Source organism: Nothobranchius furzeri, chromosome 1, assembly GCF_043380555.1.
Source record: "Nothobranchius furzeri strain GRZ-AD chromosome 1, NfurGRZ-RIMD1, whole genome shotgun sequence".
Lineage (NCBI taxonomy): Eukaryota > Metazoa > Chordata > Actinopteri > Cyprinodontiformes > Nothobranchiidae > Nothobranchius > Nothobranchius furzeri.
Genome location: NC_091741.1, coordinates 53,419,137 through 53,442,419, shown reverse-complemented (window position 1 = coordinate 53,442,419; position 23,283 = coordinate 53,419,137). Strand labels below are relative to the sequence as shown.

Sequence of the window (23,283 nt, the reverse complement as noted above, 5' to 3'; positions counted from 1 at the left end):
TACAGTTTAATTTCTTTTTTTAATTTTTGGTTTATTAAAACGTTCTCCCTTGATTTAATATGGCCTATGTCTTTTTATACTTTCAGAATTTTTTTTAATGAAAAACAAGTCAAATTCTGTTAAAATTTACAAATATATACATTTTTATTTATTATAACTCAATTATTTTTAATCTCTTCCTTATATAACAGCTATGGATCGAGAATGAAATAGCTAACATTTATTGTTTAATTTTTTTTGCCATTTAACATTATTCATGATAAATGTTAATTTGCGTGAAATTTGGCGTTATTGGTCGGTTGGCCGCATTCACCAGGCGGCATGTCTGCTGTCACACGCTGACGTCGTAACTAGGGAAAACAAATTTATGTGAGACCGGAAGTATTCTTTATAGCTTCCGGGTAAGATACAAAGTATGCAGCGCCTCCGTTTGCGTTCACATTAACGCGGTATGACTTAAAACCTTTCCTGGTGTTCACTCTGTACGTCATGTGCATTAAAATTTTTGTATTTATTTGCTGCTTTTGATATTTAGTGAGGGTGCGTTTCTTTTCCGTTAGCAGCATCATTCTATTCTTGTTAGCCGGCTAACTTTAGCTTTCTGTTAGCAGGTTGGCTAACTTCACTTTGTGTCAATTCAATTCGACTGAAGTAATTTGTTTTATGGAGTGTGTGTTATTTAAAAGTTTCGTTCTCTGCTATATGTTTTTAGCGTGACCGGTGTGTTTGAATCATGTTTACCCCACCAAAGGAGGGGATGCCCAGTATGATAGACAGGGCACTGAGGATGAGGAGGGAGGAGCAGGCTCGACAGATCATTCTCGCCTGGGCTGTCCTCAACGTGTCCCTGGCTGGCATGATTTACACTGAAATGTAAGCAGAAGTAGTTGCTGTGGAGTTGAAACGAATTCAGTCAGTGTCTCTGCTTTTTCATGGTGTCTCCGTCGTGTGTGCTTATCTTTAAGGTCAGGGAAGCTGCTGAGTCGATTCTACAACATCACCTACTGGCCCATCTGGTACATTGGTGAGATCCCACTTCTCTGGCCTTTTATCTAAAGATGCTTATAGGTCACAAGGTCAATTCGATGATATGCTGTAGCTGCACAAAAAAGTGTTTACCAATCTCTGGTTTTCATTCAGATGTTATGGAAAAAATAATTATACACAACTTCCAAAATATGGGATATCCATCATTTGAACGGGATTTCAGAAAGCTTCTGAAATGCACTATAACCTCAACAGACAACAAATAACTTGTAGACGTGGCTATTGAGCTTTAATCAATGATGAAATTATGCATGACGAGGTCAAGAGACTTCTGACATTTCTGTTGTAGAATACGCATCACTGAATTTAGAAAGAAAACACTCTTTTATATAGCGCCTCTCAAGGAAAAAAAATCACCAGGCTCATCACAAGAATAAAAAATGTAAAATTAATAAAGATTTTTAAAACAATTAAAAGTTGTGGTTAAAATTAGGAAAAATTGTGATTAAAAATGTAAGTAAAGAGAAAGGGAAAATGAATAGGAAAGAGAAATTAGATCCCAGTAAAGAGCAGAATAAGGAGAGGGTGGTGATGAAGGTCAGGCAAAAGCCAGCTTGAACAACTGAGTTTCCAGCTGCTTTTTAAAGGAGACCACTGAGTCCACTGATCTCAAGCTCAGGGGGAGAGAGAGGTCCACAGTATGGGGGCCACAGCAGCAAATGATCTGTCACATTTGGTCTTTAGCCTGCTGGGGGTGTAGGGAGTGAGAAGTTCGCCAATGTAAGATGGTGCTTGTCCATGTAAGGCCCTAAAGACCAGAACCAGGATCTTGTTTTGTTGCTTTAATTGTTAGAGATTGACATTTCCATCATAGCATACCTTTACTTAAAGGTCCTAGCTATTGATGTATAGTAGGGACATTTTGCATTGTTCCTGAATTCCTCTTGATAGTTGAATATCTCTGCCCTGTTTTGAGCAATGTTAATTTTTGTACATAGATAAAGAAATGTTTGAATTTTCTAATTAAATAGAAAATACTACAAATGTTAGAAACTTTGTTTTAAAGCAATCTTTTTACACTAACCTGTTTCTGTTGTACAGAGCTGGTGTTGGCCTCTCTCTTTAGTCTCAATGCTCTTTTTGACTTCTGGAAGTATTTCAAATACACTATGGCTCCATCCACTATTGCTGTAACTCCTGAGCAGTGCAGCCTTCTGGGTTTGAGGAACACAAGTGAGTCTCTGATACATCTTTTTATTATTTATTTTTGATTTTGTCTAATCCTTGTTATATTCAAGCTAATATTGTAGGATATATAAGCGTTCATTGCTTCATCTTTGAATGACAACATGTTGACTTTCCTCATGTAGGTTTCCAGGCCTCTCCTCCTCAAAAGCCAGAGAAAAAAGAATCCCCAACTCCTGCCCAGTCGTCTCCTCTGCAGGGCCAGAGCGTGCTGAGCTTCAGTCCGTCTCGTCCTGCCTCGAGCAGCCCCAAGTTCTCCCCGACCTGTGCAACTGGCTACAGCCCTGCTCTCAGCAGTCCATCCTCACCAAGTGGTGCTGGAGGGCCATTCTCGTCTTCTCTGCCTTTTGGCAAAGTGCTTGTTTTTTTAAATAATGAAATCAGAAACAAAAGTTTAAAAAGTGATGCTACATCTAATGTTTCCCTTTTTCCAGGTGCTGAACTACAGTCAGTCTCCAGGCTCTTCTCCTTACCCACACAGCATCGGACCATCAGAAGGTTCTGGTTTGAGGGCTCGATACAGAACATCTCCATCTGTCTTTAACTCTTCTGGAAGCAAAGAGGACTGCATAGAAGATCTGAAATGTCTGGAGAGGTTTCTTCGCTCGGAGGAGGAGAAGAGTCACCGCAGCCACCTCGGTGAGCGTTTTGTTCTGTAGATGGAATGCTGAACTTTATCCTGAATTTTTTTTTCTTTGCTGCAACCAGGAAGTCCAAGTTACAACTGTCTTCTGTAGAATGTTAAAGATAATTGAGGTTTATTAAGATGTTAAGGTGTTAAACAATGAGTAACTCAACTATGCCGGCACCTGGGGAAAGCTAAATTTACCTCTCAGATTTTTAATATTGCTTCGTTCCATCCACAGGCAGCCCAGAGTCCGTGTCTCCCAGTCACAGTCCAACGTTCTGGAATTATAACCGTTCGGTTGGAGATTATGCTCAGAGCTTGAGGAAGTTTCTTTACCAACCAGCGTGCCGCTCTCAGGCGCCGTCTGCCCACAAGGACGAGACAGATCTGGGATCTAAACAAGCTGCGGAGGAGGTCTATATAATGAGATGATTCATTAATGTTACTAATGACAGATTTGTTGTTTGGATCTCTGGATAGTTGTAAAAAAAATTTCATTTCCCTCTTAAAAAAATAATGCAGGTGTGGGCCAGAATCACAACCAGCCGTGCGGTCATGAACCATATTGATAGCTGGACAGCTAAACTTAGAAACGTGGGTAGTGCTAGTTTCTTCTTGATCAATTATACGTTTAATAAACTCAGTGGCTGCTACTCATATTATCAGTGATTTGATCTTAGAACATGTTTGTGTCTGCAGTGGATCAACGACACCATCTTGGTCCCTCTGGTTAAGGAAATCGACTCTGTCAACAGTCAGCTCAGGAGGATGGGCTGTCCGGAGCTCCAGATAGGAGGTAAAATGTAAACATGTGAAAGCGTAAAGAACTCCTAAGTGATAAATGCAGCCACGTGTTAAAGTTTTCCCTCCTTGCGCCACCAGAGGCTAGCATCAGCAGTCTGAAACAGGCGGCGGTGTTGAAAGCCTCATCAATCCCCACCATGAACTCTATTGTCCAATACTTGGACATCACACCCAACCAGGAGTATCTAGTGGACAGGATAAAGGGTGAGTTCAACATCACGGATGTCAAATCCGAGTGCATGGAGTTTATTTGTGTGGGAGACTAAATCTAATCCAAGCAACATTTTTTTCATTATGATTTTATTGGTAGCAGTGAAATATTGACTTCCTCTGTTTATGTAGAGCTAGCTCACAGCGGCTGCATGAGCTCCTTCCGCTGGAACGGTGGCGGGGATCTGAAGAACAGGAAGTGGGACACGGACCTCCCCACCGACTGTGCCGTGAGTCCAAAGATGTAGAGCTGAGCTAAACTGGTGGTGCATGCCTGAGGGGAGGAGTGGGCTCTATCGGACTTTGATGACCCGACAGATAACAGATGTTCTATAAAAGATAAATGCTACTATTACAGCAAAAAGTTCTGATGATTCTTGTATTTTAGTTTAAATCAGTCAATGTTTATTTATTTAGGGCTTTACACAACCCAGAGGGTGACCAAAGTGCTTAACATTTAATATGAAAATAACTGTTAAAAAAAACAACAATAAAATAATTAAGAACCACTCTACAAAGTAAAAATCAGAACTAATTTAGAGCTACTATAAAAGTAATAAAATTTACTCCATTTTAAGATAGCAAAAAAATGATTAAAATGCAAAAATCAAGAGCACCAGATTCAACACAGATTACGCCCCTGGATTTTTAAGAGCCATGTGAAAGAGGTGCGTCTTTAATCCAGACTTAAGTAAAGTGACATCAGTAGTCATGCGCAGGCCAAGTGGAAGTTTGTTCCAGAGCTTTGGAGCTGACACCAAAAATGAGTAAAACCCCCCACTGTCTGTATTTAGATCTGGGAACGTAGATAAAATTTACCAAAGGACCTTGTTTCTCTGTCCTGCTTTTGTTTCTTTAATGTTAATGCATAACACGTGTAAGAGATAGAGACGGGCTCTATTGGTAGCATGCATGTTCTTCCTGCATGTGAACAAAAACACCTGTAAAATGCAGTTTCAATATCACGTCTGTAAGCAATGACAGTAGGGATGGACAACATATCGGCATCAATATTGGTATCGGCCGATATTAGTCATATTTTAACATATCAGTATCGGTCCGATAAATAAAGCCGGGACGATATTAACAACCGATATTTTCTCCATCTTGTCTCCATTTGTTTGCCTGTTTCAGAGGGTGAGGGGGGTGATGTGTATTAGTTTATTCATGTGAACAGTGATTGTAATCATCTCAGAACTGTAAATGTGTGTGGTGTGTGTACATGATAATGTAAATGTGGTTTTAATAATTTTCATTTTATACAAAATTGCTGATGTTAGAAGCATTAATGTCAGTATATCGCTATCGGAAAATATCTGTTATCGGCCATAACAGTGATCTTAATATCGGTATCAGCCCCAAAATTTCATCTCGGTACATCACTAATTGACAGATTAATTACATGTCTGAACATGTCACACACCAGCTGGCACATGAGGTTTATTACAGCACATATAAAACCTTTTGTGGGGGTGGATCCTGGAAGCTCCCTCCCTTCCTTCCACTGTGAGGAGATCTATGAAAAAGTCTTTGACAGGAAAAAAAAAAACTGGTTTTGGCCTGTTCTGGCAGATATTTTCCAATATCTTGTGGACAATCAACCTGCGCAGATCTTGGGGCAACGGTGGCTCAGGGGCTGGAGTCTTGAGCAATACTTCACCCTCCTCGCTTGCTGGTGGTCGGTCAAACCAGTGGTCCTGAGCGTTGTTTCTGTCAGTGGGCCCCAGGGTGCTGTAGCTACGGTTGTGCTGTAAAGTGTTTTGGTGTTGCCGGACTTGATAAAGTTTGGTTTTTGTTGGTGCTGTGTCCTTCTACATCGAGACTCCAAAGCATATTGATGAATCATGTGGGGATGCTTGAAGCCTCGTAAAACGGCCCCACCATAGGAACAGATTCACAAATTGTGTAGATCTGTGTGTGATTGTGAACATAAGGGGCATCAACACTCTACTGATTTCCCCTCTTAAAAGGATACTTTGCAACTTTTTAATATTAAATCATTGTCTTTAGCCAGTTGGTGCCTTTACAGGGTTAACAAAAGGCCACCCAGCCCATATCGCCCCCTGTGGCCAGAATATTCCACTTGCAACTTCAGACTGATGGGCCGTTTTCTGTTGGGACTTGGAAATAATTGAGCTGACATGTCTGGCGCTGCAGTCTGTTTCCTGCATGTTTTAGATCACGGACCGTGCTGATTTGTGTAATTTAGTGATGAAGGCTAGGGAGACATTTCAGCTGTTAGATTAAGGTGTTTAAAAGACAAAAGACAAATGCATTAAGAGGAGAGAGGTTTTGCCTTTGGTTCTACAAACGAACACTAATGAGTGCTAAAAGCAAGCAGAAACTGCCTAGTTAACTTTTGTTATCGTGGTATTGTACGTCAATGTGTTTATCAGGAGTCTGAGGGTTCTTTTTTTGTGTGCAAATGAACCAGTAAGGAAGAAGTTCCCTGCTCTTTAACACAGTCTTCTATATTTTATTTCTATTTCTCCAACATCGCAGCAGGATGTGCGATGTAACTATTGAGCTCTAGTTCACACTGTTACGTTTAAAAGCCCAGTCATACCTTGAAACCAGTAACAGACCTATAGTAAGTGGGAGCAACAATCATTTACCGTAAATCCTCTAATACAGGCCCGGGTCTGTATTTGACTCAAGCTCATCAAGCTCCGGGCCTTTATTGGAAGGAGGACCAGAATTAGAGGCAGGCCTCAATTTCTATTTGAGCAAAATGAACTAATGGTTCGCTGGAGTTTTTGACAATTAAAATTGCACCCACATTTTCAAAGTTAAACATTTCTTTTAACAACGGTAGTTTCTGCTTCAGCCTTCTCCCCCCTCCCACTGCGCAGCGGCCGCAAACTCACTGATGCGCCTGCAGCCTCTCAGAGTTCCTGCTGATCTAAACACTAAAATAATTATTTCATTTTCTGTTCCTCACTTCTGATTACCTTCAATAGTGTCTGTTTGTTGCAACCACCAGGTACAAAAACTAACTTGTTTTTATTTGACTATTTTTCTGTCCTGCCTGTTTATTATCTTCCTGCTTCTCCTCTCAATCCTAAAGAAAAACTGCTACCTGGGTTCATATATATTCACCTTATGAGTTACCTTTGAACTGCAGTTCTAAAAGATCTACCGACCGCAAAAACAGCGGAGTGCTTGCCGGCCACATCAGTTAGGTGCGTCACCGAGGACAAAACAGGTGATGCGCCCTGATCCACAGCAGCGAAAAGCATCAGGCACAAATAAGACAGAAAACATAAAAGGAAATTAGCCGACATGAACAATCGCGTGTTAAATTAGTTTTTGAGGTGGCGACACCTGATTTGATAACGTTACTGTGGCCGTGCTCAGGACGCAGATGTCTGGAGCGCGTCAACAATCAGAGCTTTGCATGTGCAAGCTGGTTAAGGTTAGGATGGGGTGAGGGGAGGGTTAAATTGCAAGAGGTTAAACGTCACAATTTGGTTAAATATCCGTTTTACGGCGGGTGTCAGTACCAACGCTCTGGCACAGCGCGTTGCCTCCTGACGCGCAGGAGCTTGTCACCTGCTGACAGCAGGGTGCTGTCTTTTCCGTGGACTGCATCTTGCCGGTCATTATCACGTGACAGCGACTAGTCGATGACAGGCATAAAAAGTCACTATAGAGCGGTGAAGTCGACTAGTGACTAGTTCATACAACCCCTGCTACTGCTCCCCAGAGTGTTCTGCAGCATAATCAGCACATTCTCTTTGAACTTGATATCAACTTGACGCCTCTTCTTCGTCTCCGCACGGTTAAAGTTACCCTCGCGGTCTGTCACTGGCAAATCAAAAGTGAGACGGATGACACAACCTCCCCCCATACTTGCTTGTTACCACATTCCACCCGGCCACAATAAAAAACCGGCCATTATTCACCTCTGCCTACTCCGACCAAAATATGATACCCGGCAGTTAATTAAATACAGGCTAATATTAGAGGATTTACGGTATGCTGTTCTGCATCAATGTGTTTTTTTTTTTTGTGTGCAACAACTCCATCCAGCTGGGTCACCCTCTTCATCTCTCCTCACCCCCTCTCAGATCCTCATGCATATGTTTTGCACATACTTGGACTCCAGGCTGCCTCCACACCCAAAGTACCCTGATGGGAAGACTTTCACTTCCCAGCACTTCAGCCACACTCCTGACAAACCTGGTGAGCACGCACCTGGCAAACAATGAAGCCATAAAAATGGAAGTTTCCTCCTTTTCTTCTTTAAGGTGTTTGTTTTTATACTAACCCTTGCAGATGTCACCAAGGAGAACCTCTTCTGCATCCACCAAAGCAGCACCAACCCCCCTCACTACCAACTCATATACCAAGGACACATCTACAGTCTTCCTAAGGTGTTTGCAACAACTTTATTGTGATGCATACATGATATTTTACTCACCCGTGTTTTATTAACACTCTCTTCATATAACACAGCTCTGAACTTGCTGCTAATTGGTCACACTTGAAATTCACTGCTATGATCCCATCTTGATTTGTGTTACAGGGCAGAAACAACTTGTTCCACACAATCCTCATGTTCCTTTACATCATTAAGATCAAGGAGTCAGGGATGCTGGGGTGAGTTCCAGGAAAAACATATCAACAGGAAATGCTCAAATTAATGTGTTCAGCTTGAGCGTATGATAAAATGTTGACTAATTTTCCAAGAAAAGGTTATGACACAAACCCACTGTTTACATATTTATTCAGAGTGGTTGGTCAACCTTGTGTGCTACTTTAAGACTCACAAGCCTGCCATGTTTTCTTCAGGAGGGTTAATCTGGGCCTCTCTGGTGTGAACATCCTGTGGATTTTTGAAGACTGATCCATCATCTTTTAAAAGCAACAAACGGCTGCAAAAGGGCAGAATTTTCTCCTTTAGGCTCCTGCTTGACAAAGCCTCTTATTTTACAGTTAAAATACCTGCATATGATGGGACATTTTCTCAGCTTTTTTTGGCACAAACCAGCTTCTGTTACACCACAAAGTCCTTATACAGCTAGTTGCATTTTGAATTTTAAAAAAGAATTTTTATTGAGTAATTTGAGAATGTACCAGCATGGCAGCATTTTAAATGTATTACCTCAGAGTTATCTGCTTGACGACAAAGGGCTCGGACCTGTTTTCCTGTTTTATTTGGATTTAGGATTTGTTCAAATCTGCAAAAGGTTTGTGTTCTTTTGTAGAAATAAAGATTTGCAGTGGTAAAAAAATCTTTGGTCAGCTTATAAAAAGATACAGAAAGGATCACTTGAACTTATTTTCCCATATTAAAGGAATGCTGCAGGACTGGCAACTGATATGTGATGGACATGTCCTTTTTTATCATTTCATCCCACAAAAATATTTTTATTCTGATTTTCAACGTGCCTGTCATTGAGTACTGTTAGAAGAGATGTTTGGTGTTTATAACATGTTTAATGAAATGTGAAAATTACAGCGAGAGATTAAAGAAAGCCTTGAATTTTGCTAATCCTGCTGTAATATTTGTGTTTGGTGACGAATACCTCCACATGGTGGCAGTATAAGTCATGTTAAAGGATTTGACCTTCTATACCCTTTTGCCAGAATGTGCCACATCAGGTGCTCTGTTGCGATGATTTCGGATTAAATATACCATTAGTCAGCTTCGCAAAGCGGCACAGTGTTTCTGTAAACCGCAGACCACTGGCTGATTTAATATCCTTTAAATTATTACGCTTATTTCTAGTTTAAAGCAATTAAAGTCATTAGAATATAACTTGCCCTACTTGAGCATTAATTACTGCGTGTGTTTGAGTTGCATGGCTTAATATTAACTGCATTGGTCGCAATGTTTCCTCGAGTTTTGAATCTGGGAAATGTAGGCTAAGTGTTCTACCAGGACTACATTGTTAATTCAAATCATGTTTATTCAACTAGTTGTTTTTTTTCCGTGGCGAACAGCGTCTAGAAACATCTCAGTAGCGTTATCGTGTCTTCTAAAAAGCGATGTCCTGTAAGCAAGTTTATTAGAGCGCTTCGGTGGGACTACAACAACCACAATGCACCGCGCTGCCGTTGCGCCTCCGCTCACATCCGCTTGACCTGCTATTAGTGTTGGGGAAAAAGGACTTTGAGAAACTGTGGCGATGTCAGTCCAGGTTGTGGCAGCGAAAATGGCAGAGGTCGAGCTCAAAGACGTCTCCACCGGCAAAGCCCTGTCGGTTGAGTCCCCGGTGACACCCCCGTCGGAAGACAAAACCGTTGCCAGAAACGAGCCGCACGAGGCTGGCTCCTCCGCTGCTACGTCCCTCACCGCGGAGCCCTCCGCGAAAGCCGGCGAAGGCAGCCGAGGCTTGCTCACCCCCAACGCCGCTAAGATGCCTCAAGCATCGGCTCTGAAGCATTCGGACCCACAGCAGAACGGCGGGGAGGCTTTCGTGAACCGCGACGGGACCGTTGCTGAAGCCCCGCGGATGAAGAAGGTGAGATTACGTTTTATTTTCCTGTAATGGGGGCTGGACGCGCTCTGTTTTTGGACCACCACCAAGGAGCTCGTCGCAGTAAAGGCTCGCTGGGAAACCTGGCATTGTGTGAACTATGCTAACAGGCTAACTGGTGCAAGAACGGATTCAGCTGTGCCACTTTTTAATTACATCTTTGCGCGTTAATAGCACGGTAGAGGTTGTAATTAGGGATTCAACCCCATCTTGAAAATATCACACTTGTTTTGATTGACATTTTGGTCAAGTCCTTAACACGCGAGCTGAGTTTTGGGTTAAGAGTTTCTGAAAGTTTAGCTGGATATTTAAATGAAGAGCATCAAGTGAACTTTGAACTCTCAACGCTTATCGTGGGGGGAAATCAACGTAGTCAGATTACTAGATTTATTCTGAAAAGGTGTTTTATTTACTTCGTTCATCATGGATGATCATAAAAGTAGTTATTGTGATCTTTTTAACTTAAGTTTTTTTTTGGACTAAATTAGAGTCTTCGGTTTGAGTGCATGCCATTTTAATTAAAGTGTCATATGAAAATCACCAAATTGTTGAACTCTGACCCAGGTTACATAAACTCACCGGCTGCTTCATTAGGTACATTTTGTTAGTGCTCCTTTTTACCTTAGCATACATTTAACAAGATGCTAAAACATTCAATAAGGGGTTCTGGTCTGTATTGACATGGTAACATCACAGTTGCTGTAGATTTGACAGCTGCAACATCTTATGATCTGAATCTCCCATTAAAACCCTAAATTTCTGGACTGGATTGAGATCGGATTTTTGCAGCTGAAATCAAAACATGCCAGAGCAAGGCACTTTTTTCCAATCCCAAATAGATTTTTTTTTTAATCCTGTGAATTTCTACCTCAGTTTCCTGTTCTCAGCTGAAAAGAGTGACACCTGGTATGGTCTTCTACTACTAGTCCATCTCCTTCTGTTTTTATTTTACATATTGTGTTCAGAGATGGTATTCTGCAGCACTAAAGGTGTTTGTTTACACCACTTTTACCATTTGTAAAAAAAACAAAAAAAAAAAACAGGTTGCCTTTCTGCTGACATCGTGACCCACAGATTTTCTTGTCCATTCCCAGTAAACTTCAGAAATAGTTGGGGAAATATCTAGGGATGCACCGATACCAATACTGGTTGGTGCCGATACAGATACCGATCGGTATTGATAAAAATGAACAGATACCAGTAACTGATGCCAATGCAGTTGCTTGAAAGTGGCACTGGAACTTGTCATTTCTGTTCACCTATTATTTTAGTTTTGTGATCATTTATATTAACACATTTTACTTTTTATCTACCTCACAGTCCTTTCCCGTTGAAAGCAGAGAAGAAAATAAAACCTGTATTCCAATTCATTGCATTGTTTTGTGTGGTAGAAGTATCGGTATCGGTGAGTACTCAGATCCAAGTATCTGTACCGTATCGGTTTGGAAAAAAGTGGTATCGTTACATCCCTAGAAATATCCCAGAGGATCAGCAGTTTCTGAGACACTTTGACCAGTCCATCTATCACCAATAATCATGCCTTATAATCCTATTTCAATTCAATTCAATTCAAAAATACTTTATTAATCCCAGAGGGAAATTGGTTTGCCAAGCAGTTCAGTACCAAACATTTTGACGTAACTTGACGTCTTAAAATGTCAATTTGTAGTTTTTACAATTGATCTCTTAAAATATTTGTTGAAATGTTGTTCAAAATGAATTAAGTGATTCCCAGTTGTTGAAAAAGTTTGGCGGCTTCGTAACACAAATCCATAAAATCAGGTCTAAAATACATGGGACTGGGTCCAAGTCTCTGGGTGATGCTATGTTTCCTTCTACATGAGCCCATGAGGACAAAATGCATTTACTTAATTGTAACAAACTGTTACAAAACTTTCGCCATTCATAAATGCTGTTGTTTTACACATTTACCTCTTCACTTATTGCCAGTGATGAAAGGGAGTCTGGTGTGCTTGTCTTTTTGCTGGAGGTTGAACAATCTGACAAAATACTCGTTCGAAAATTGCTCTCCCAGGGATTTTTAACTCTAATGGCTATTCGTTTGGTAAGGTCTTACTCGAACACAAAAATACATTTGCTTGCAATGATTTAGGTATGTACTGCCCCTTACTACCAGGGAAAATACACATAGTCACTTTAAAAGGCTTCATAATAATAACTTAAATTGTGATGCCAGCTGTAGTCCACTTACCAGATGCTGTCACATAGGTTTTAATTTGTCCAGAAGAGTGCTTTGATTAAAAAAAAAAGAATATTTTAATTTGACTTGGTTGCATTTTGCTTAATCTAATAAAATACAGCAGTATCATTATCCCTTCGAAATGGGAGAACAAATAAACGCTCGCTTCCTCCTGCTTCGCCTTGATGGTGATCCCCCTCCCCATTTTATGATCCCAGAAGAAAACTAGCTCAAAGAGCCACCAGGCAAGGTCTGATCAGTCTGGTGACAGGATGAAGGGTTCAACAGCAGCACAGAGCAGGTGGCTTCACGTACGTGTAAGACTTTCTTGTGTTTTTTTTAGGTTAAGGTGTTTTTATTTATAAGAAAAGCTCTAAGAAAAGCTCTATCTCATATGTGCCATGTTCATTTTTATGTTTTCTGTATTCTTTAAAAAAAGTTTTAGTCTGTTTAAATTTAGGTTAACGTAAGTTCGGTTAAGTTTTAACTGGTAATTAATCAATAAACGCTGAACGCATCAGAGCAGAACAGTTTCATTTTCATCCATCTTTGAAAACAACTCCTTTAGCACTCGTCCTTTGAGACAGGCGTGTATTTATAGACATGACCAGGTCCTCTACAGCTCCATACATTTTACATGTGTACAACCACAGCCTGGCCCTGCTGAGCTCTGCTGTGATGTTTAAGTGCAGCGCTGCGACTGATGATGCAAGCAGGCGGCCAGCGGAGTTGACTGGCTAGTTTTTAATCCTTGACTTTATCGTGTCACCACATGAGGGGATTAAAAGGCCATCTTTCTGTTGTCGGTAAGCCCAGATGTAAGCTTGAGTTGTGTGATTTATAGTGTTCAGCTTGGCATAAATATCTCCAATCTCTTGGAAGTACAGATTATAATTTCTGAAGTTCTCCGCCGGAAGTGGGCCTATTTGTAATGATCAGTTTGTGGCTGTTGGTGGTAGACGTGTTTCTGGCCGGGTCAGTTGGGTCGCCTGCTGGATTGAAGCAAATCTGCCACCTGCCTTGCTGTTTAGGTTTCACCACCTCACAGACTGTAAGAGCAATATTTCTGAATGAGTCCACAGAACTGCAGTTTAGCAGGTTCATCCCTCACTGAAATAAAGTTATGTCATCAACTAATCTGGTGTTCCTGGTAGCGCTTAATGCTTTATAGGCTTACAGTGACCTGTGGCTGCTCTACATGAGAACTGTCTGGAAGAGTTATTAAAAAAAACGGGATGTGCTGTCTTTGTTTTGGTTCATGCAGGCTCATGTGACATTTATCTTTCACCAGTCTCATCACTCAGACTTATTGATCTATTGAGCTGTTGCACCATAGTCCTGGAATGTCAGAAGCTTTCATTTGGCACTCATTGACAGTGTTTATACTGACCTACTTTAAAGCAATGAGAATTTTTGACGAACCTATTTAAGCGGTTCCTCTGGTATTTTCACGACTACCCCAAATGTATCATGTGCAAAGTTTCCGTGATTTGTCCTTGAGCGTCTTCGTGTCTCAGTAACAAAGGAGAACGTGTCACCAACCTCCTCCCTGGGCTTCTCATTTGTGAGTCACCTCTCCAACTGGTCTGGTCTGTGAGTGTGCGTAATGTTTACAATGGCTTACCCGGAGTGATGTGGTCGTCTTTCATTAAACTGTTGTATTCTCATACTTTTCAGATGTTTTTTGAAAGGTTTCCTTGGACTACGTGCATTTACCCCTTCATCACCTGAGCTCCCAAAATGTTAATTTTTTTTCATAGTTAGCAGGTTTTCAAGTAGAAGAAAGTTAATTTTTTTTAAATATAAAGCCTGTCTATAAAAATCACAAGACTCTTTACAAGAAGCAATAAGTTATTTTTAAATAAGTAATTGAAAAATATTTAAAAAAATGAGAATTTTAAAATTACGATAAAGAATGTGAATAAAAATGCAAAAGTAAACACTGGAGTCTGAAAAATACTGAATTTACAGAAACGCAGCATGAATTGAAACTAGTTAGGAGGATGAGGATCAACAGGAGTTCACACCAAAGCCATCCTGAACAGAGGAGATTTTTGCTGCATGTTAAAGGAGACCAATGAGTCCACTGATCCCAGGTTCAGGGGGAGAGAGTTCCAGAGTCTGGGGGCCACAGCAGCAAATGATCTGTCACCTTTGGTCTTTACCCTGGTGTGCTGCACAACCAGTAGGCTTTGGTCACTGGACCTCAGGGACCTGCTGGGGGTGTAGGGACAACGTTCACCAATGTAAGATGGTGCTTGTCCATGTTAAGCCCTAAAGGCCAGAACCAGGATCAGCCAGTGAAGCTGGAGAAGCGGGGTGATGTGGGTGTGCTTCGACAGTTTGGTCAGAAGCCGAGCACAGACATTCTGAACCACCTGTAAACTGTTTAGGGAGTATTTGCTCAGCTGTGAGGAGATGAAGGTGTGGATAACAATCTAAAGTTCAGAACGTGACAGAATGGAACTCGGCTTAGCAATGCTCCTGAGACTAAAGAAGGAAGAGCAAACAAGAGAACTGACTGGAGAATCCAGTGTGAGAGCTGGGTCAAGGGTCACACCAAGATTTCTGACAGAAGATTTTGTGTGAGTGAATCTGGGGCACAGATGAGGATTTCAGTCTTGTCTTCACTGAGCTGTAGGAAGTTCCCAGGTAATGCTCTTCACATTGTACTATTGTCCCTTTGTAACAGTTGTTGCTGTAAAAAGCAGTAAAGCTTAATTTATACTTAGACGTCAGCTCCACAAGGGAGAGACGAGCGCGCCTTGACCGCTTTCGGACTTCTCTGTCTTCTGGGGAGTGTTGCAAAGCAATTCCCCTCCAGGACAACGGAGAGCGTAGTGCAGTTCTGTGTTATCCTGTCATCGATCAAGTCCAAGATAATTCATTTACTATTGTGCTTATATTCTGATTTTGTCTTTCAGAGACAAAATCCCCAGTCACTGGTGAATAAAACGTTCATATTTTTAGAGTTTTTCCTTTCATACATTCCTCACTCTGAAATAGGTAAAGATTGATATCAGCTCCCTGTGGCCAGTGAGAAAAGAGGAGTGTGTGTGTGTGTTAACATCAAAACTTACTGTTTTTATTCATCAGTGGTCAGATCTGGGACTAAACTAGCCTGGCAAACCATCCATTATTTGTGAGGGAAATAAAGGCAAAGTTGTCTAAACATGCTTGTAAACTCTTGGATCGACTGAGTGTGATTTGCTGTTAAAGGAGGAAGAGCTTTTCCTAGCCATTGGTCTCAGACTGTGGAATGATCTGGTCCTTCGACTTGTATAGGCTGATTTGCATATGGTGTTCAAATTATTGCTTTAGCTCTTGATTCTCCCTCACGCTTAACAAAAATTGTTGATTTTATTGTAAATATTGTTTCTTTGTGTGACTGTATCCTTCATTTGTGTATTTTCATGTACAACCCTTTGATTCACCATGTAGTTTTTTCTTTTTCTTTTATGTGTGCATTATAAATAAACTGGATTTGGATGTGAGAATAGTCTGGCCACGACCTATAGACAGCACTGTCATGGGGCGGATATTACAGTTGCCTTTCAAACTGTCTCTGCACACGTTGAACAGTGCTCGGACCAGTCGGAGCAACGAACAGCATGACAATGGGGCCCCAAACACAGTCAGAGAAACAGATGCATTCTTTTTTTAAATAAACAACCTAAGTACCTATATCTGCTGATGTTTAAAAAAGCCTAAATCTAAATTATCCAGTTGTTGCCAAAACTGTTTAAACAAGTGCCATTCTTAAGCTGATGCCCTCATTGTATTTTTTTTTTCTCCGTTGCAGCTCTGGTACTAAAGCCTGGTTTATGCTTCTCCGTCAGCTCCACAAGGGACAGACACGCACGGATTGACGGAAGCGTTTTGCTCTTTTACTTCTCCGTCTCCTGGAGAGTGTTGCAAAGCAATTGCCCGGCAGGACCACAGAGGGCGTAGCGCTGTTCTGTGGTATCCTGTCTGTGGTATCCTGTCATGTATCGGTCCAAGATAGTGTGTTTATATTGTGTTTTTTGTGTATATAAGACACTTTTAACATGGACATATTTGTCTCTCATTCTCCCACCGCTTCATGCGCTCCCCACCTCTAAACCCACGTTTCCTGTCATTTCCGTCCACAAATAAAACGCTTGCTGTGCATCTTTTCACTCCTCCAGTCACGGGAGAATTAAACGTTCATATTTTTAGAGTTTTTTCGCGAGGTATTCTTCAAGCTTCTCAGTGTCTGCCGCTATCCTCGGCTCTCTTTGCAATGGCGGCGCTGTAAACAGCGGCATCCTGACCAATCACAAGCTTGCGTAATCCGTCTCGTTCGACGGATGTTTAAAAAAGTGGGCTCGACTCCGTACGTACTTGCGTGCCCTACGCAAGGACGGATGCATGTCTCCGCACTGACGCAGACTGAGAAGCATAAATCAGGCTTAAGTCTGTACGTCTCTGTACAAACTTAGATTATGTGATTGGCCCAACCTGAAATAGCACGGGCCAATGGTAGACCTGCTGAGGCTACAATGGAGCGTGGCTACACCGACCTGCAGAGCAAAATCTTTTGCTACTGCTACAGTTTGTCTAAATTTCTAGAATAGGACTAAACGTCTTCAGCCAACAGATAATAAAGCTTGTTGTTTATTGAAAAAAATCTGAATCAGAAATATTTAACATGATTCAGTGTGAAAACCTAGTCCCTATTCAGAGTTCACAGACTGTAGATATCAAAGTTGGGTTGTGGAATAAAACCTGTGAGATGGGGCCGGGCAATAAATCGAAAATATATCGTTATCGACATTTCTGCCTCTGATCAAGATAATTTTCCCATGTCAATATTTGATGATAAAAAAAATGAAAAGATGTGTGTAGGTTGGCAACGTTCATGCCTCTTTAAGAAACTGTACCACCTTGAGTCACAAATTGTGACTCAATTCTATGTGACGCAACGTAATACATGTGACAGCCCCATCTAGTGGACAACTTTTGTTTCTTGCATACCTGTAGTTATGTATCGTTATCGAGGTGAAATCCTCAATTAATCACCATATTGATTTTAGGCCATATTACCCAGCCCTACTTTGAGAGCATGTGAGCATGAATTAAAAGATTAAAATAATATTTAGGATGCTAGAATTAATGTAGATTACCATAAAACTGTTAAGGCATATTTAGAGAATAATTGTATATCTATATTTATATGCTAGTTTAAAATAAGAGTAGATAGTATGTTATATTGGGTGTTGCTTACAAGGACACTTTCCTTCCTTGGTCAAAGAAAACTGTTAAATGGAACAGACTTGCATCAAGTGACCGCAGTTGTCACGTGATACGTGAGGTAACGCATTTTATAAGTATAAGTTTCAATATAAATGTATAATGAGCCATTTACTTTTTAAATTGTGTATATATTAGTTAATATTTAAGCAAGTTACTGTTAGCCACTAAAGCTGCAACTACTAAGCAGCTAACCAACCATAGCTAACTTCTTTGGATCTAAAAATATTTTTAGATATCAGCCAGTTTCTGATCTGCCATCCTTTTGAAAATACAGTGCTGTATTCTGGTAAATTTTTGACCAAGGCCAGGCTACAAGATATCTCCCGTGTATCCTTGTTCAGCTAGCTAAAAGGCTAACAAATGGAGAACAGAGGCCTTGGTAGCACATGAACATTGGGGCACGCCTTGGCGGTTCCTGATGACATATCTTCTAGGCCAGTGGTACTCAATAATACACTTTGTAGCCCCCAAACCGCCCCCCTTCCCTCACCCCCAAGTGATTTACAGGCTTCTGCAGAGCCTGATGAGCTGCTGAACAGGTGATTTAACCACTGAATCAAGTGTGTTAAAGCAGAGGAAAAACAAAATACTAAGATACTGGCCCTCCAGGACCAAGATTGAGAAACCCTGGCGTGGCTATTTGGAAAATAGAATCTTATGAAAATATATCAATGGGCAGAGTTCAGTTTTGAAAATACTGGAGGTCTATTTTTGAGCTATGTCATGTACCGTCACTTTGTTTTGCCCTCATTCTGCCACTTTTACTTCTGCTGCTGACCTTTTTAAAACACAAGATTAGCATTTGGAAGGAGTGGAGGTGCGGGTTGTTTGGATGCATGACCAAGTAGGAAAATGCGTGCAAAGCAAAAATTGTGGATCATTGTTTTTGTGATAATTTGGAATCAAAACTGAATTTAAATTAGAGTAATTGTACAGATGGCAAATGGCAAACATCTAATTAGGATTTTAATAAAAGAATGCATAACTTAAACATCAGTGGTTATAAAGATGCAATGACTGACTTAAAATTTAATGGTTACATTCATATTAAATGACCAAAAACTCTTAGTTTATACTGTTTAACGTTGTTGACAGATTTTTTTTTTAGAATCAGTCATCAAGTACCATAGTAATAATAATTAGCTGCTTTCATGTGTAGCAGAACAACAGATTATTTTCAGAATAAATGCTTTTAGTAGCTGAGTGCTGTTGTTGGCACGTCACTCCTAAAGTCTTGGCTGCTTTTGCTCTCCGCTCCACACCTCACCGAGGTTTGTCACTCACGTTTTAATGATGGAGCACTAACACTCCTCTTCCTCACGTGACCACGTCTTAATGTTTTTATTTATGCTTCAACTCTTCTCTGGTTCAGTTTATCCTACTAGATTTATGTCAATGTTTTCAACAGTGCTTCCCAAAAATCAGAACCAAGTCACTAACAAAGAGTTACCCCCAGACATTTCCTCTGTCTGGCTTTCTGACTGTCTTATTGTGTTCCTGAAACTGCATATACACATACTCAGTGTAAATCTAAGCACTGCCCACCAAAAGCAGGTGTTAGATTCCCCCCCCCCCCCCCCCCCAACCATCTTTATTCCTTTCAAAACAACTCGGGAAGTGGACTCTGCAGCAGTTCAAGTGTCTGTCCTCATAGGTTGCCACATAGTAATCTCCTCACGGGCGTCCAGATTGGGTGTTCTGGTAGTGGCTGGGCTTAGTAATTGCACAGATAAAATAAAAGCATGCGATGTTCTCACAATTCTCAGAAATGAAAATCGTAATTTGGAATACTCAAGACGTGAGTGATTTTGCCTCAGCTGAATTACACTGTAAACATGAATACAAAAAATATTAATTAAAAAGCTTGGTAAATTAGGATTAGGAAAACAGCTTGATGGCCCTTAAATGTGTTATTTGTGCTGGCTGCGAAATATTTTGTTATGTAATTTATTAAAGTAGGCTACTAGCACCACTTTCTCACCAACATGCATCATTGAACACACAAATTTGAGTTGTAAAGCCATTAACTTGGCACTAAAGTGAGAAATCAGCCAAGGCTACAAAGCTACTGAGCTGTTTTTCTAAAGAAACAACACTGATCTTTCTCAATGGCTTTTACAAAATATATTCAATATGATACAGGTCTGAACAGCCATAGCAAGGGTAGCATCATTGTCATAAGAACTTTGTTTATTAATAGAATCTCACAGATTGGGATTATGTACGAATGCAAAATTTTAAATCTCTAGAATTTAGCTAAAAAAAGCCACCATTTGGGTCCATATTGAAAATAATAGCAATAGACATGTTTGGTTGTATAGCACTTTTCATGGCATGCATCACTCGATTAATCAATACTATTACTTACTGAGCGGACAAACCCAATTTATTTCTCACGTGAAAACACACCAGGGATCCTGCAACTTGGTAGCCAAGAAATCTAGATAAACTGTAGCAGTAGCAAAAGATTTTAGTAAGTAGTAAGCACATTTTATTTATATAGCACTTATCACAGACAGAATCACAAATCACAAATTTTGCTCAGCATGTCAGTCTTGCCACACACTGTCTACCATTGCTAAAGGCTAAGTTTAGGCCAGGCCAATCACGGGTGCTCAGCATCAGTGGAGCTTTGGCTGAGCAAACTATAAAGATGACAGCGGCTCAGGAACGGTTCTCATTTGAAACTACTATCAACTTTAGACTATTTAGACTTGGACTTTCTCTGAGACATAAGTGAATGAAGGTGTATCTTCTACCTCTTTGATGGTGTATGGTGGACTGTTGACTAGGGCTGTCGCGGTTGAGGAATTCCCCCTGCGGTGATTCAGGGTGGCTTAATATTGCGGTATGCGATATTATTGCAGTCCTTTTTTTTATTGCAGTACTATCTAAACATAATGTTTACACATTTAAAAAAGGTTAAAAATTGCCGTGCCTTCTTTTATAACGCTTTACTGAATGCAGATCAAAGGGTAGTAACAACACAGATCGCAGTAACGTTTGTTTCTCCGACAGTCGGAGTCCGACTGAACTTAAAAACAACAAAATTCAGGAGAAGGTTAAACTTTTAAATGCAAATTTGGCTGCAGCATCTAACAAATAAGAAACAAGTCCCCATTTTGTTTAGTTGTTTAGAAACAAGCATAAAAAATTACATGTACCGGGCGCGCGCGCGCCGGGGGGCGGGCGCACTATCATTTCACTTTCACTTTCACACACACGAATGACGGTGATTTATAGCTCGGTCACGTCCTTGTTACATACAAGGAAAACCAGCATGTTAACTACGGTTTGAGAGAGGATCTGAGAGGGGTGGCAACATTTGCAGCAACACTGAAAACCCTCTCGGAGGTGCGCTCGTTGCACTTACCCCAAATTCCACTACCTCCGCTCCCCTCCGCTCCGGTCCGGCCCCGCTCGCTTCCGAACTCAACTTGCGTGCGACTCTGGCGAGCAAAGGGAATCTCTCCTGGTTGTTACTCCACCATGTCAGGGGGGTTCTTTAGGGTGGATGCATTCCACCTGCAGGTAGCGAGTGAGCTCCAGCTCGGCTCAAACTCTCTTCGGGACGGTTGCAGAAGCAGTGCTTGTCCGGGACTTCAGCAGGTCTCCGAGCGTTTATTATTTATTTATTTTTTGCCGCTGGTGGCAGCTCTGTCTCGGCCAAGGACTCTGGCTGCGCAGCAGCTGACGTACTGAAAACCAAAGCGCTCCCACAGGAGCGAAGTAACGTTTCGTTTTGATACCAGTGCAGCAATCCTTCTCAACATGCATCATTGAGTTGAACCAAGTTCAGTAATCGCGGTGGCCCATGATGCAGCGCGGTGGGCTTCTTCATATCGCGATATTTCATTTTTGCGGTTACCGCGACAGCCCTACTGTTGACTTATTTCTGTTGCTATGAATACGTTGTGTTGTTCGTTGTTCTGATTGGTGCTAGCACTGTTCAGTTGTGTGTGCAGAGTCTGAACGACAGTTGTGGATTCAGCCTCACAACAGAGATCCGTCTATGGCTAGCGGCCAGACCATATATTTACATCAATAGAATGGCTTGCCAGGCATGAAGCTTTGCACATCAAGGCAGAAGCTAAAGTTAAAATCCTTTATAGGAAGTTGAATTTACTTCATTCATAATTACATTGTCTTAAAGTTGAAAAACCAGATGTTATCATATAAATCTAATTAGCCAGAGTTCACATGTTAAGGAGACTTAAGGCACTGATTTTTGTCAACTGGTGGTAGAGATTAGCTTTTTACTGGTGATTAAAACAGTTTAATTGTTTTATAATTCTCTAGTGCTGAAAACAGAGTAGAAATACAAATCTGATGATTTGCACAAGCCAAATGTCATGCGAGAGTCCCGGTCTTCCAGTGAAGAACTAATGAGCAGCACAAGCTCTGAGCCTAGAAGGAGACTGAGAACTGAGTAGAAATACTTTTTCAGTTTTCATTACAATACGCCACAATGTACTTGTGTTTAATGACACAAACATTTTTAAATTTTAGTCAAAAGACAGTTCTGAAAACGTGAACTAGCTTTAACCCTTTTTTTTCCTTTTTTTTTGTAAATGTCTTTAGGTTTGTTCTGGCGGTGTCAGTGTCTGCTCTTTCTTCCTTATGATACGTTACTTCCCACCCATATTTGCTAATATTAGTCCCTAATTGAAGCTCATTTCAATCATCATCATTGCAGCTCGTTCAGCTGATTGAGTTACATGAACAGAGGGAACTTTTTAGAAGTCATTCAATCATTACTAGGTGCAAGCATGCTGAGAAACGTTAAACCTCATCATGGTAGAGTTTCTGATGAAGGAGCATCAGTCGTACAAATCCTGGTGCCTAGTTTACACGAGAACCAGGAAATGCTATCGGACGCACTCCGTGCAGCTTTATGAGGAATGCAGCCTCAATCTCGAGCAGTGCATGTGAACAAAGAGCTAACATTGTGTTCAAAAAGTGCTGCCTCACAAAAGGGCCCTCACAAAACCTGAAATGAACCCCCACGCATCCATCTGTCTGCTCTACTTCCTGTTAGTCAGTCGAAACCAGCAGCTCCTGGCACACAGGGATCATAGCTGGTGAGGCCTGAACACCACAGTGCTGGGAGGATGTATACATAAATGTAAAACAATGCTACTGTAGAGTTTGCATTTCTCACTCCTACAAGGACTTAAAATAAAATTTCAAAAAATTATTTGGGAATGGGGGCAACAGGGTCAAGATAAAACAAAAATCCAATTCTAGTTAAACACCGATCATTGACCCTCTAATGGATTTATTTACTAACGGAGCAGCAGCATCCCTTTATGTGAGCCTTTGATGTAATTATACCTTCTCACTCAGGGAAGCAACATATAAAACACAAATCCAGAGCTGGATTACCAGTTTTTCTTTTAGATTGTGTGGTATTTCAGAGACATGTTTTGCCCTCAGGGTTTTAAAGG

At 40.9% G+C, this 23,283-nt stretch overlaps 2 protein-coding genes across 3 annotated transcripts in view; both read left to right on the top strand.

Annotated features, from left to right (window-relative positions):
* Positions 1–366: 366 nt before the first annotated feature.
* Positions 367–9,371, top strand: tmem209 (transmembrane protein 209). Of its 2 annotated transcripts, none has more exons than XM_015957221.3 (15): positions 367–449; positions 713–873; positions 966–1,024; positions 2,089–2,220; positions 2,358–2,587; positions 2,667–2,871; positions 3,099–3,274; positions 3,383–3,454; positions 3,560–3,656; positions 3,743–3,868; positions 4,007–4,104; positions 7,945–8,059; positions 8,153–8,250; positions 8,403–8,476; positions 8,669–9,371. In XM_015957221.3, exons 2-15 carry the CDS (start codon positions 734–736, stop codon positions 8,721–8,723), a joined length of 1,677 nt encoding a protein of 558 aa, XP_015812707.1. In that variant the 5' UTR covers positions 367–449; positions 713–733; the 3' UTR covers positions 8,724–9,371. The 2 variants fall into 2 exon arrangements, with proteins under 2 accessions (XP_015812707.1, XP_015812715.1); XM_015957229.3 differs by having other exon boundaries at positions 397–482.
* A 553-nt stretch (positions 9,372–9,924) lies between these two features.
* ahcyl2b (adenosylhomocysteinase like 2b) overlaps positions 9,925–23,283 on the top strand; it is a 50,416-nt gene continuing 37,057 nt past the window's right edge. The window contains exon 1 of the mRNA XM_015957208.3: positions 9,925–10,344. Within this exon, the coding sequence (XP_015812694.1) occupies positions 10,009–10,344 (336 nt within the window). The 5' untranslated portion in view covers positions 9,925–10,008. The remainder of the gene's footprint in view (positions 10,345–23,283) is intronic.

Coding starts and splice junctions, on each gene's coding strand:
- tmem209 (XM_015957221.3), top strand. CDS start 734: ATGTTTACCCCACCAAAGGAGGGGATGCCCAGTATGATAGACAGGGCA. Junction 2,221..2,357: donor TCTGGGTTTGAGGAACACAA/GTGAGTCTCTGA, acceptor TTCCTCATGTAG/GTTTCCAGGCCTCTCCTCCT. Junction 2,872..3,098: donor GAGTCACCGCAGCCACCTCG/GTGAGCGTTTTG, acceptor TTCCATCCACAG/GCAGCCCAGAGTCCGTGTCT.